The sequence below is a fragment of the Arctopsyche grandis genome, chromosome 9 (assembly GCF_051622035.1).
Source record: "Arctopsyche grandis isolate Sample6627 chromosome 9, ASM5162203v2, whole genome shotgun sequence".
Lineage (NCBI taxonomy): Eukaryota > Metazoa > Arthropoda > Insecta > Trichoptera > Hydropsychidae > Arctopsyche > Arctopsyche grandis.
The window spans coordinates 26,551,603-26,567,157 of NC_135363.1; the positions used below are offsets into that span (position 1 = coordinate 26,551,603).

At 33.2% G+C, this 15,555-nt stretch overlaps 1 protein-coding gene across 29 annotated transcripts in view; it reads left to right on the forward strand.

Moving 5' to 3' along the window:
- lap (phosphatidylinositol-binding clathrin assembly protein lap) overlaps positions 1-2,411 on the forward strand; it is an 87,777-nt gene extending 85,366 nt beyond the window's left edge. For 16 of the 29 annotated variants that reach the window (XM_077438631.1, XM_077438614.1, XM_077438632.1 and 13 more), the window contains one exon: positions 161-1,367. Coding sequence is in view for 4 of the 29 variants with exons in the window: in XM_077438627.1 (XP_077294753.1) it covers positions 161-178 (18 nt within the window). In the remaining 25 variants the exon portion in view is untranslated. Of the gene's footprint in view, positions 1-160 lie in introns of all 29 variants that reach the window. The other 13 variants (XM_077438618.1, XM_077438622.1, XM_077438620.1 and 10 more) reach the window with 2 other exon arrangements.
- The last annotated feature ends 13,144 nt before the right edge of the window (positions 2,412-15,555 follow it).

Here is a 15,555-nt window from a genome sequence, read left to right on the forward strand (position 1 = left end):
TTGTTTATCTATTCACACTGGTGATGGAAACATTTTTATTATTAATTTATAACTCGCTATCATTGTTGTTTTAATATATACATAATTGTATTCGTTTACTCGTTTTATATGTAATTTTGAATGCATAAAATTGTCCACTATAGTTTGTTTATTTTTTCAGGATATTAAATGGAATTAATGAAATGTATTTTGTATATAATGGAAATCATCACAACAATCTACGTCTTTTGGAATCAGTGGAAGATTCATTGTCATCATTTCCTTTTTGAATAAGACTTTAAGTGCGAACTGTATTTTGATTTATTAATTTCAATGTATAAATTTATATTATTTTTGAAACGGAAGGGCAATGTGCTTATGTCATGAATTTTTATTTTATTTTATACATTATTATGTAATATACATATGTAAGTCATGAGTTGTTGAAAATATATATTTGTTTTAAATTGATTTATCAGTCGATCGTAAAATTTTAAAACGTTCCATGCATAGGTGTAATTTGTCTGCATGTATGTACGTTACGGCTAATGTACTAACACACTTTAAATCGAGTTTGGCACAATTTCAATAAATAAAATGTTTAGAATAGCTCGGATCTCTTTTGGGATTTGTCTGAAAATTTCACACCAGCCGTGAACGTGTGTGATGATCTTAGTTTGCAGTATTTTTGTTATCCTGATTATAAAGGTACAAAACTTTTATATCTTTCTTTATGTTATTCAGACATAGAATTAGTGAGTGCGTGAACGTGAGTCAGTAATCAAAAAATATTGAAAAAAATAAATCGAGATTATCCAAAGTTAATAAAATTGTGAGATTTTTTTAAATGTCTATTTTAAATTTTTTTTTTCTATAGTTACAAATTAGATATGAAGTCTCGCAATCGCTTTTAGTCATACATATATTTTTATTTAATTAATTTTAACGAATTCTTAAGTTGTTTCAATAATAAAGTTTATATATTAAAAATTAAAAAAACTTTATTTTGGACTGCAAACCTTCCACATTTCCATCGATTAGATAGATAGATAAAAGTTCTCTGATATTATCATACGTAGTAATATTCCATTAGCTTATTTAAATGTTAAAAAAATGAATGTATTAATTATAAAGGAGAATCGTGATAGAAATAATCTGCTCTAGTATACATATATTATATAAAAAAATATTTATTGTGGCTTTTTATTCCTATTGAAAAATGTTGAATATTACAAAATAATAAGATTATATATGTCATACGTCTATAATATTTACATTTCTTAATTTTGTTTCGCTTGTTACAAATTAATGTATAAACAATAAGTTGAAATGTATTTCGTATGAATTAAAAATACTTTGACGGAATGATTTCGTTTCGTTTGCTAGTGAAATTTATTTATTTTTGGTCTAATAAAATAGCATATTTTGTTCGGCAAGAATAATAAACTCAGCAGTGTACAAATTATTGTGGCGATGATAGACGGTGTTAGGATAGACCTGAATCATCACGATGATGTATGTATATTTTCTCAGTGATTTATTTTAATAGAAGGATTTTTTTTATATCCAACAAGAAAAATACCGTAAACTTTTCATACACATATTATATAATAGTTAATTATTGAGAATATATGTTACTATTTATCTTGCTGAATATTTTTAATAATAACAATATTATTAATGTTGTAATATATAATATGAATTTGTATCAAATAAGATGTGAATAAAAAAATGATATTTGCTCGATCATTTTGAAGGTGTGTTTATATAGCGAGAAAAATGTTTATTCTGTCATGTTTAATACTTAAATGCAATCTATTACATTTTTTTCCAGTTTTAAGAGCATGATCATGTTTTATTGTATTTTTGGGTGAATTTTCTGGTATCGAGTTGTACATTGAGGATATCGGGTCGGTGCACACGGGAATTTGAATGTTGTATGATATGAAAATTGTGTTAAGAACTATGACGTTTGTTAACGTGGAGTATGCCAGATTAAATTTGGTCATAAGGATTGAATAATAGTTATTGTTTTTCTTTTTGACAAGTCCATATTGATATAAATATTATTTTTTTAAGCTAATTGAAGTTATTTTTATTCTGACTGCATAGATTGATTATTTTTTTGAAGTGTATTATATGAATAAGTTGATAAGCTACGGATAATGAGAATGTTGAGTACCGTTTTACTATTATTATTTTTTTATTAGTCGTTAGTTCTCAACTTCAAACTGTCTCCGAGTTGGCAACGACGAGACGTTTCAAGTCTTATTATACATATTGAAAAACATTAAATATAATGAAATGATTAAAATTGAAAAAAAAAACATATATTATCAAAAGTTGAATGCGTTAAACTATCGAAGAGAAAATTTATTTAAACAAAAAATAATTGCTGTTATGAATTTTGAAGAATAAAAAAAAAACACTAATGTTAAATTAAGACAATATGAGATAAGTAGCAATAGTGAAATCATATTTATGTATTATGGACATATATATGTATATTCAAATAAACGCTTGAGCAAAATACAAAATGTCTAGGGGAACAATGAGAAACATTGTGCGAGTTGGTTGATTCAAATATACATGTCGTCTTGCTCTGTATAGAATGTGCTGATAACAAAATACACATGTAAAGATTACTTATGGTCAACATTAATAAATGTAGAAGAGAATTACCGTTGTTTTAAATTTAATCCCAATCATAATTTTACATTTTAACCCTTTGAATGCTGACCAACGCCGATTGGCGTTTTGCCAACAAGTCCATGAGCTTAAAATACGCCGATAGGCCTTGTTTTTCGAGTATGTAAAAAATAAACAAGAATACTACCCTCTTAAGCCTTTACAGGTAGCATTGAAAAAAAAATGCATTGAACATGGGTCGTGTAATCCATGTCCATGTTTATAAAAACTGGTTTACACTGGAATTCCTGAATTTATAACCATAGCAGAATTTATCGATAGATAGACTTCTTATGTTATTTTATATTGTTGCAAGATATATTAGAGAGTCTAAACACACCTTTACAAAACTCAAAATCCTCGGCGGTAGTTAACTAGGGTTTGTTTGGATTAGCTACAATTTTTATACCTGCTTTCTATTGGATTTCTAAATAATTCTAGTTAGAAATGTTGGCGAAATTTTCAGCGTGGCGGGCTTTCAACAGAAAAGACGTCGGCACTCAAGGGGTTACTAGAAAACAAAAATAATTGATTTTTGATATGATACTTAAGTTGAAGATTATAGTGTGTACTTTGCACACACATTACCAGGATTTCTTCATCTTCAAAAGGCAGAGGTACGTAGAGTTGCTGATGCTGATTAGATGAGGTGTGTTTTACTAAGTTTAATGATGCATTATAACAGCACACATATGTAGGTTATCGATGACAAACATCACAACATATTTGAGCCAAACAGAATTCGTTAGGCTATTTCGCCAGAATATTTTATCCATATGCGATTTTGGACGTCGATGATCAATGCTTGGAGCCAGCAATGCTGCCAAATGCTGGCCCAGCATTAAGAATATACAGAAAGGAAGGCCTCAAGGAAAATGAACCAAATGTTTTTGTTAGTTTTATAACATAAAATTTAACAAGCGTCTTTATTGTATAGTTTTAACCTTATAAGATATACTCAGGTAATGTAATTTAAGAGATGCACTACTACGTATCTTTTTCGTGGTAGTTGGAGAAGAAGATTGAAGCCTTAAGATAAAAGCCTGTTAATTACATATTGTGGTATTTTGGAACTTGTGATATCCGCAAGCCTGCCCACTGATTAGGTATGTATTATACGAAGACTATACAATCTACTTGTTACAGTGCTCTGGTTATACAACTTGATTTGCAAAATAACCGGGCGTATTGTCTACCGATGAGCTGATGATACTTGTAAATGGTCTCTGCACTTTTGTTACCCGCGGTGAAAGTAGAGTAATGGTCGACTATCGATAATATTGAATCAAGTAGGAAGAGACTAATTACCTTTTGGTTAAGAGACAAACTGTAAAACATGAGATGTGATGTAAGGCTTCTATTATCATATTTTGTGATTTGTAAAAGATATAAAATAATGCAGTTTTAATATGTGTAAGAATTTTTCTATTCTCAAATATTGTTCTGGGTTTTCCGCAGCGTTTGTACTATATAATAAGTATGAAGGGGTCAATTTGTAGTCATCAAAGTCAGAGTAGTGCATTATTAGTGTTCAGCTTTTGCAGTTTGTTAATAACAGTTTGGCAAAATGTGACCTACGGCTGTAATTAACTGTGTCCGATGTTCCTCGTGATCGGATCGCTATCGACGTAACCATAAAGATTGATGGGGTCAAAGGTGGGCCACGAATCACCAGAAGAAAGTGTCAGCTCTCGTCCGATGTTGGCCGGTCGGCTTTTCTTTTCGGCAAAACATTGACCCGAGGTGGCTCCTCGAAAGCCTCCGTCGTACACCGGCTGATGAATGACCGCTTCGACCACGACCCGTGTTAAATTTGACAATGAATGTTTTGGATCTTCGAAACCACGATTCAACAGTCGTGAATGACAATGAGAATATTTTATAATATAATGCAATATCGGAAATGTATTCATAAAATAAATACATGACACAAATGAAAGTATAATATAATATTGAGTCACAGTAAGTTGAAACGAAATGACCAAATCTTTAATTAATCAATTAATTTGAAAATATTATAACTTTTGCATACTGGCCAAATTTATCTAGTTACGGCACTGAGTACTTGCTCTAGTTGACAATGAAAGATCTAAAATCTAAAAGCTATCGATTAGTGGAAAATAAGAGCATCATTGTTGGCATATAAGCTTTATTTTTATTTTATTTATTGAAAAATCAACAGACAACAGATGTATAAATGCATAAAAATAAAGAGAAACAAAATAACACCTGAGTCCAATTACATAAGAGATTTTTACAAATAACATAATATAATATACATAAAGAAGGACATACATACATATATAAAATAAATTTATATGTTAAAATAAAATAAAATATGTATGTGCGTAGATATAAACGTAGATGTGCGTTTTCTTTATAAGAAAGAGTATGGGTACTACCCATATCTCTATCCTACTCCTTTCCTTTTGGGCATGCTTGGGTATAATTCCCTTGAACTTCGGAGAAACTTCTCGTTAATTCGTTTCGTTCTCCAGCTATTGCGTGGTAATACGTCATGCCCGTTGTTGCTGGAACAGTTGGGACTTTATGTCCCTAATAATTATGTGCGTGGTAGACATCATCATTTGATGGTTGTACCTGCTGCTCGCACAGTTCTTTTTCGAATGGCTCCTATTCCAAGAGCTATTCGACTTCTCAATGAAATCGTTGCTGCTGTCCCTGAATGTGATATTTTCCACCTTGGGGAGCGTAGATTGTCGGATATTATCTTAACATATTTATCTGGTAACCTGCGCTCATCATTACTTTCTTAATTTGAATGTGATGAATGAGTGGAATCTTAATCTACTCTCTTCCATTTGGGCCTCGCTGTGATTATATTTTTTATTCATATTTTGTTTTATTTTATTTTATTTTTTCTTTCTCTTTTGTACATTTTTATATACTATTTTAATTTTGCTCAGTGTAAACAAAGAATGGGATTTATGGATTTTATTTTTAATTTTTACACTTTTGTTATTTTTATTTTCTCTCTGAATGATGTATTATTTTCCTTTTGTTACTTTTTTTTATTATTTTATTTTACCATGTTTTCTGCTTTTGCTTTTTTCCTTTATTTACAGTTTACTTGTTTTTATATCATGTTTTTATATCTTTTTCAAATGTAGGCCATTGTGGCGCATTGGGTTCTTCCTGTAATGCCACAATGGTCCAAAACTATTAAATAAATAAATAAATAAAAATAGCAAGTATACAATATAGTGATATCAATATTAAAAAAAAAAAGAAGAGAATAATTATCATTAATATCTATAATTATAAATAATATATCGACAAGTATAAAATGGAAATATAAATGGATCAATCAATCAAAACATTCCCAATGGAAATCCAAGCTTTGCACTAATGTTATTAACTTGACTAAAAATTTAAGCATACAAATATTAAGCCAATTAAAACGGTATTTTCTCAAAGTCATTTGAAAGGGTATATGAGTCGCATGCGGTCATTCAATCTTTGAAACGTACACAAAATAATTTGATTTTATTTGTTTTTCCATGTTGCAAATATATGTATAAATCGGGTCTACCTCACGGCACTGAAAGTAAAAAGGTCGAAAAAGCAAATATCTGAAGGCAAAGATCGAAAATCGAAAGATCTTGAGTCGAAAGATCAAAAAAAAAAGGGTGCATGGTAAACGGTACTATGTATATATAATATATATCAGTGGCACGCGTTGAAATTATCTCATACAGCCTTGTTTAATATGCGCGCGCAGGGTAAGGGAGGAAAGGCTGTTCCTCTTGTTCCTGTTGTATCCTGCTCGCGCAAATTAAGTAAGGATGTACGACGGGGGGAGAGAGAGTTTTACCGCACGCCACTGATATACATATAACCGTTTTTCATATGTATGTATGATAAACCAATATTTTAGACTTTTTCACGGTCACCCGTATTAAGGTCTCCCGTCGCAGTTGCCGATTACAACTAACTTTCCTACTAAACTAGTAAATACACAATTCCATTATTTATTTTATTTTTATTTTTTATTTACATACATATATACAAATATACCAGGAAGGCTTAACAAGTAAACCGCAAATGCGCCTTCCTGGTCCACATAATTATTACATAGATACATGTAAATCTAAATATCTGACATCTATGGTCAGTATACATATATAACAAACATCGTATTAATACGATAAATAACGATGAATAACTTTCATGTAACAATACGAATTTTATATTCGATAAACAACCACAGAGACATCTATGGTGAGCAATATGGCGAAACCTAAGATATAACAATAACTAAAGGTTCGCAACAGAAAATTGGGAAGGAAACGCCAATTTTACAGGAATCGTTTCAATGAAAATCAGAAAAATTGGCAAATTCTGATAAGAAACGATCGACCTAGACAAATCAAGGTCGGGCCAACAGCGAGACTTAGCGGTGAATCGAACTCGTAACATCAAGTACGAAATCATTCAACATTCACCACTAGACCACGCTGCTGGTTACAACTAACTATTCAACTATTTAATTATTGTAACAATTAGATTCGATTCTATACTTAAACGACTGACATCAAATAGTGCATATGTAAACTAGAGTTTGAATGTGAATTTGTTCCACGTAACGCTCTTCGCGAGAAGGATTCCTCTTCAATAGTCTTCACACGACAAGTCGTTGTCGGTAAAAGTGAATATTTTTGGCACGATCAAACAAACGTTCACCCGGTGTGATAGTGCAACCTTTCCAGTTTACAGCTCGTTTTTAGAAGTGTCCGCATTTGAATGGTTACATTATAACAAACAGAATGTTACGGCGTCACATTTCATAGAAATGGTAATTGGCGTCTGTGGCGCGCGTGAACCGTCGACAATGGAGGCGCGGTCAATAGCGCCGATGAGCCATCGAGATAAGCGGCTCACGTGTCTTCTTCTTCTGCCACTTCTCTTCTTCTTTCTATCGCGGTCCATCGGCCGGAGGAAGAGGAAGAGTGAGATCCGGCAGGGGTGGGAAATTTTGGCCAGCGTGCGCTCTCGCCTAAAAAGCGAGAGTTTTCCCGCCGCGAGTCGGTGAAAGTTTGACGCGTTTTCAGTTGCGACTCACAGCCGATGACGTGAACTGACAATGCCGAATTCCTTTTTAATTTTTTTTTAGCACGATACTAGTGTTACAAGCAAAATTTAAATATTAGGTATTGTTATTGAGGATACGTGCTAATGGAATGTATTTTAAAATTTAACAACCTTAGTGCAAAGACCTTCTGAAAATTACTGCTGAAATTTGGTCTTTTCCGTGCGATGACTATGTACGGGTCTACCTCGCGGGACCGAAAGTGAAAAGGTCGAAAAAGCAAATATCAGAAGGCAAAGATCGAAAATCGAAAGATAAAAAAAGGGTGCATGGTAAACGGTACTATGTATTATACAGTCGCGGTTTCGGAAACCGGAACACCATAGAAAAATGTGATTTTGCGTGAAATTTCAGTGATCTTAAATAAAATAAGCACCCACCCAAAGTCATTAAAATGGTAGATTATATCATAGTGCTTTATTTTAACGACAATCGTTAAGAAAAGAAACAACAACAAAAAAGGTAGGGAGAATTTTAGTCCGAGCCGGTTTTTATGACCAAACGCAGTCTCCACAGTTGAATGAAATTTTGAATGAAAAAACACAGTTGAGCGTAAACTTTTAATTTTATTAGTCACATTGTATTATTTACAACTTATAAAAACTTAATTAATATTTTGTTGCGGCTCCTTTTAATGTTATGACCGTTTTTATACGGTTAGGCATAGAATCTATTAAGTTTCTTAAAATGTCGATGGGGAAGTCTTCATACCATACTTTTTCAATGGTCTCTTTAAATGATTGATGGCTATACACATTTGTTTTACTAATCCTATATTTAATAGCCATCCATAAATTTTCAATAGGGCTAAAATCGGTACTATTCCCAGGCCATGTTAATGTCTTTACACCCAATTCCTGCAAATAAACCCGAACCTAAAAAAAAGTTACAAAAATATTTCAGTTTTTTGATCGAAATATCATTAATTGCATTCATTAAATAAATTAATACTAATCATTGACAAGTATGGAACGATGCACGATCGGTATATTGGGGAGAGACAGAAATTGAATCGTATGGGTAAGTTGATGATGACAAAATTGGCAATGGATGGGTCGTGTGGCTGAAAAGATGGATAAAATAAATGCTCAAACGACTAGCAGGATTGTTTACAAAACACTTACAATATTATATGTATTATACTAGTGTTTTTACCCGGCTTTGCTCGGTATTTATAATATAAACCGCTTAACCATGGCCTATATAATAGTTAACATTGTATTCAATGTATTTGAATAGTTTTATTTTATTTAAATTTATTTGAATATTCATTTGTTTTCTTATTAAATTGAACGTCACGGATTCTACGACCCAAGCAAACAATCATACATACAAAGTCTCTTTCGAAATTATATTGTTACGTACGCCGCGGATTAAGCGAATAGAATCCCAGAGACTGTGACCGTTCAAGGATTATCTGTTTAACGGATATCTGTTAACGGATTAACTAAGTGCATACCGTGCGACTGGTATAAGTGGTTTCAAGGATTAGCGACAGGCTAAGTGCAAGTAAGCTAAACAATGATTGCACTTCTCATACCGTGGGAATACATATCCGAATACGTGACTATACAGTAGGTAAACAGATTAGACGTCCTGAGAGATCTACCCCTTATAAGGCGGTACGTAGGCGATATCATGTCATTCTGGACTGAGCACTGCCAGTGCGTGTATCTCCTTAATCATCAATAAATGCTGTGAAACGACTGTTGGCCTTTACTTGGATCCTCCACCCACCCCTACGCAATAATACATTAGATTTAACCAGCATCATATATAATATTAGTGGTTAGCATATAATGCTTTCGAACAAAGTGGTCACGGGTTCAATCCCGCCGGCAGCTGCTGGCCAGACCTCGGATATGTGACTCCAGGTCGATCATTTCCTATCAGACTTTGCCAACTTATCTGATTTTAATTGAAAATTGGCAACCTTTACCCATTAAAAATCAGCATCTCTAATTTCGCTGATGCTGCAAATTTGTTCATAGATGTCTCTGTGGATCGATGCATGTATTTATTTGCCTTGTATAATACTTACGATACTTCTCCCCAATGTTTGACCATACATATATGTCGTGTTTAATGTAAATATATGGGTGTATACCTGTATATATAATAATTAATAATTTTTAATCTGTATACACTCACACTCGTCGCTTTGGAACAATCTGTTAAGATGAGTGTGCACGATTGATTGAAATAAAATATATGCAAGGATAAAGTTGCATATTTGTATGTAATTTATTTTGAATTGTTATAAATATCGAAGGTAATCTTAGTTTTACATTTTGAATGGTTACGCCTTTTATGGACATGTTTGATGTGATTTTTGTGTGTTCATACATACATAGATTGGTGTCTTCTAATGGAGTCGTTGTTGAAATCAACACTTAATTAGCATAATAAGAGTTTGCGAATGTCAACGACTATTTTAGTGCCGTCAGCAGTGAGTCATCATATTGAATTACCTATAATTTCAGTCACCGAACGTGTCATTTTTTTTCTTATTGTGTTTAAGTGAGATATTTTTAGATAGGATAGTATTAGGTACGCTTCAAAATATTTGAATTGATTATGCTTTACCAGAAGTATCAATTGAAAAGAGTGTCACTAGATAATAACAGCGGAATTAAATAAAAGCGTATATACATATACATAATATACAATTCAATATCAATTGTAATGAAAACAAAACTTTTCATTCTGTAGTTGCAAAATTTCATGCTAAATTTTCATTGCGAAACAATTTTTTTTAAATTTATTTTACATAGATATATGTATACCAGGAAGGCCTAACAGGTAAACCCCAATGCGCGTTCCTAGACAAGCGGATGGGATGTTTTTTGCCAATTTGATGGAGGAACCGTTTCAATAATGAAATCGTATAAATTGGCAAACTCTGATAGGAAACGATTGACTTGGAGTCACAAATATCCAAGTCTGACCAGCAGCGTTAAAGATACGCAGGTGCTACTTTAGTATGCGGTCTACCTTCACATATCTACTTTAGTATGCGATCTACCTTCACGTTTTTATTTTAATATGCTGTCTCACTGTCTCAGTTCTAATGTGTGACAGTTAGACTGAATAATACCGACCCTAAGAACCTAATCTTAAATGAATAGGGCCAACCCTAACTTAACCTAACCTAACCTGACTCTTAAATAAATAGGTGTTGGATGCTAAGATATGTTTTTTTTGTGAAAATATTGATTGGCCAACACCTATTTATTTAATGGTCAGGTTAGGTTAGGTTAAGTTAGGGTTGGTTCTATTCATTTAAGATTGGGTTGTTAGGGTCGGTATTTTCTTCGCTGCTGACGATATTTTGATAGAAATGCTGACAACATTGGTTCGGTGATCATTGGTCACAAAGCGCTCCCCCAAAGGCACTAAAATATCTATAACGGAACATCTGGCAGCTGAAAAGTCCATCATACTAACGATAATTATCATACTAACGAAAACTCCAGTGCCAAATATTCCGCATAAGCGGTTTTCATACCAAAAATTGTCTTTGTGACCAACGCAATGTGACTAATAATCCAATTACCGACAACAAATAGTCAACTGTAATAACTTATAATAAACAGGTCGTTGCTACGTTACAAATAAAAAAAATAGTCATCTGCGATTCAAAGGTAGATCGCATACTAAAGTAGCGCGGATTAGCACGGGATCGAATCCGATAACCTCTCGGTGCTAAACATAAACTGTAAATGTCCAAAATTAGTAAATTTCACTCATTTCAATATTAGAATATTTCCATTCAATATTAGAATATTTCTACGATAGGAACTAGTTTTATCAACGCTTCTTCAATCAAATTCATTTTGTTGAAACCGAAAATATTATGCGAACGGAATATGATAATTTTGAACCAGTTTTAAAATAATCACCAACAGGCCAGCATCGTCGCGCAAAAAGTATGCCAAAACATATTATGTATCATATTATAATACCTCCCAAAGCCGCTTCAATTCGAATGAAAGGACCATTGTTTCCGGCGGAAAAATTCAAATGAAAATTCACACGTTATTCAATCACTTTTCGCCCATCTCGGCGGGACGTTGACTGTTACACGTGTACCGGACAAATTAAAAATAATTCAATTTTCTCGTGCCATCCCATCTTCAAAGAGGTCTTGCGCTAATTCTGCCGAACCGCAAATTTTAACACACCCCCCGTCTAAACAGTTATTATAATAACATTTTGACACATTTGCCGAAATCGCGTAAAACATTGGGAAATGGCCATTTCCTAAGCGAATTTTGCATTTCGTCAGCTTTGGTGTTATTATTGTTGTCGTTGTCGCAAATCGTAAATTTCATTTGTGACAATTAACGTTAAGTAATATTATATTATAATTTACGTATAGCTATGCTTTGTTTTATTCATAATGAACGATTTTATCATACTATTCTACATACATACCAGGTAAATATCTATTAAATATTGAGAGAGACTTTGTATGTATGTACATAACTATTGTTGGTTTATAGAATCCGTGACATTCAATTTAATAAAAAAAGAACAAATGAATATTCAAATAAATTAAATAAAATGTTTAGTCATGTTTAAGCGGTTTATATTACAAATAATACCGAGCGAAGCCGGGTAAAATCACTAGTTTAATATTATATATTTTTTCTAGTTTGCAGTGCCCGGCTTTGCCTGGGAATCTTTGGGTATCTATCAATCCCTCTAACTTAGCCTTAATTAACTTAATCTCTATAATAAATTTTTCGCGTTATTAAAATCATTTATTTATTCACAGTGATAGAGAGAAGGGGCATAAATAACTACAGGTTTTATTTCATTTTATTTATTTTTTATTTTTTTTATTGAAAAATCAACAGACAACGGGATGTACATAGATATGTATAAAAAACAAACAGTAAATATATAATATATGTAACATCCGAGTCCAATAACAGATTTTTACAAAGATTTAAAAAAAATGAAAAAGATAAATATAAGGACAACAAATGAAAAAGAAAAGAATAAAGGCTATAACATGACAAAATATGTAGAACATTGCATAATTAAACTATAGTATTAAAATATTGAGTGAATGGTTTGATATTTAATGTTGAATTATTTCATAATTGATTATTTAATGTTGAGTGTTGAATTATTTCATAATTGATTATTTAATATTGAGTGTTGAATTATTTAATATTTAGTTTTGATAATTTAATATTTGATATTGGATACTTGTACTCAACGTTAACGTTATTGTTTGGTACTAATTTCATAAATATTATGATTGTGAATAAACTGTCTATATATGTAAATATATCATAAATGGAAACACACGTCCGTCCGCACGGAGTAATTAATAAGCTCAGAGCAGAGCTCCATGCAACCGCTCAGGTCCCCAAGTTGCAAATAGGGGAACGACTCTTGCAGTCAACTGCCATGGCGACATGGTGGTCCTGGACAAGGAGCGCTGAGATAAGAGTGGTGATGAGTGAATCCGTGGTAAGTTTCACTCTATAAAATGTCACACAACACTATGACGGTCTCAGGTCAGCGGCGAGTAAGTGCCGCCGCTTAACAAAAGCACAACCCGGTTTTCAAAGGTACCGTATCATCTTTGACAGAGAAGGAAACTCTATAATAAATCCCTGGTAGTGGGCAGCAGCTCTGCCAGTATAAGATGTCAAAACATTTACTGCGCTGTAGAAGGAAGTGGGAATCCACTGCAGTATTCTCCCAAGATAACTATGATGTACAAAAATAAAAGTGTGAAGAAGTCTGACTCTCCGGCTGACACCCGGCGCCTTCGAGGTTCCAGGTCTCACGGTGTGAAATTGGCTACTGGCCACATGCATGTGACTCACCAGGCATCATGTGGAAAATATGCGACTGGAGAAACTTTACGGAACAAATCCAAAATAGGTACTTGGAACGTTAGAGGACTCCTGAATCCTGGGAAAACACTGGTTGTTGAGAAAGAGATGTACAGTCATGGGCTAGATATACTCGGAATCTCGGAAACGCACTGGAAGAACAACGGCCATTATAAAACTTCAAATGGAAATACGATATATTTTTCTGGTAACCAAGATTCGTCACATAGCGGTGTCGCGGTGATCTTAGCATCTAAATTAACCAGTGCACTAATTGGCTACAACCCCATAAGTGACAGACTTATACACTTAAAACTCAACACGCATCCGTATAAACTAAACATCCTTCAAATATATGCTCCTACTGCAGATGCCGAAGATATTAAAATAAATGCGTTCTATGCTTCACTACTCGATACATTGTCAAATATCTCAAACAAAGAAATGACCATCATTCTTGGTGATTTTAATGCCAAAGTCGGTAATAATAGCAACATTGATAACATAGTAGGTAAATATGGATTGGGTATTCAAAATGAGAGAGGAGAGAAACTTATAAGTTTCTGCATTGAAAATAAAATGTCCATTATGAATACTTGGTTTCAACATCATCCTAGGCGATTGTACACTTGGATATCTCCTGGGGATCGTCACCGCAACCAAATCGATTATGTATTAATAAATTCTAGATGGAAATCATCGATACATAACGTCAAAACATATCCAGGTGCAGATTGCGGATCGGACCATAACTTACTTGTTGCTAAATTTCGACTGAAATTGAAAATGATTAAAAGACATCAAAATAAAGCAATTAAACACACCAATGATGATGTAATTAATTTTGGCAATGTAATCAGAGAAAAAGATGCAGAATTCCAAATAAATCCTAATGTAGATGTAGAAGAGTCTTGGAAAATTTTTAAAGATCTCATAATTCGGTATGCCAGAAAACATCAAACACCGCAAAATGAACATCGTAAGTCTTTTATCTCTGATTCAACTTGGGTTAAGATAAAAGAACGTAAAAGACTTAAACAAACTGGCATAACATCGACAGAATATCTTGAAAGGTATGCAATATTACATAAAGATATTCAAAGGAGTTGTAGGCGGGATAAAGCTAAATATATAAATGACATATGTGAGGAGATAGAAAAACACGCATTAAAGAATCAGGCAAGGGATATTTTTCACAAAGTAAAAATCGTCACTCAAAAATTTTCACCCAAAACTTGGACAATAGATGATCAATTTGGAAACACGCTTACAGATATTGATGTGATACTCAACCGATGGAAAGAATACTGTTCGGAATTGTACAGTGGTAGTTCGTCGACCTCAATTGTTTCCCTAATTGATGATGTCAGGGAGCCTGACATCTTGACATCTGAAGTTGTAAATGCCATAAAGAAACTGAAATGTAAAAAGTCTCCTGGCAGCGATGGTATACAAGCTGAACTTCTGAAAGAGCTTGGTGAAACTGCGATAAAGGCGCTATGTAATATGTGCAACAAGATCTGGGTAAACGGAGTATGGCCGAAAGATTGGGTCAATTCAATATTCATTCCCTTACACAAGAAAGGATCTACAAAAAAATGCGAGAATTACAGGACCTTAGCCTTAATATCGCACTCTAGTAAAGTATTGCTGTATATAATTAAAGATCGTTTGAGCAGTTACCTTGGATGGCAAATACCGAACGAACAAGCAGGGTTTGTAAAAGGCAAAGGGACGAGGGAACAAATACTGAATATACGTCAACTCACTGAAAAATGTCGGGAGTTTCAAACTCCAGCCGTTCTTTGTTTTATAGACTATAAAAAAGCTTTTGACTTTGTGAACTGGGACTATCTGTGGAAAGTTCTACTGGACATGGGAGTCCCCATGCATCTTGTAAAGATAATACATAACTTGTAT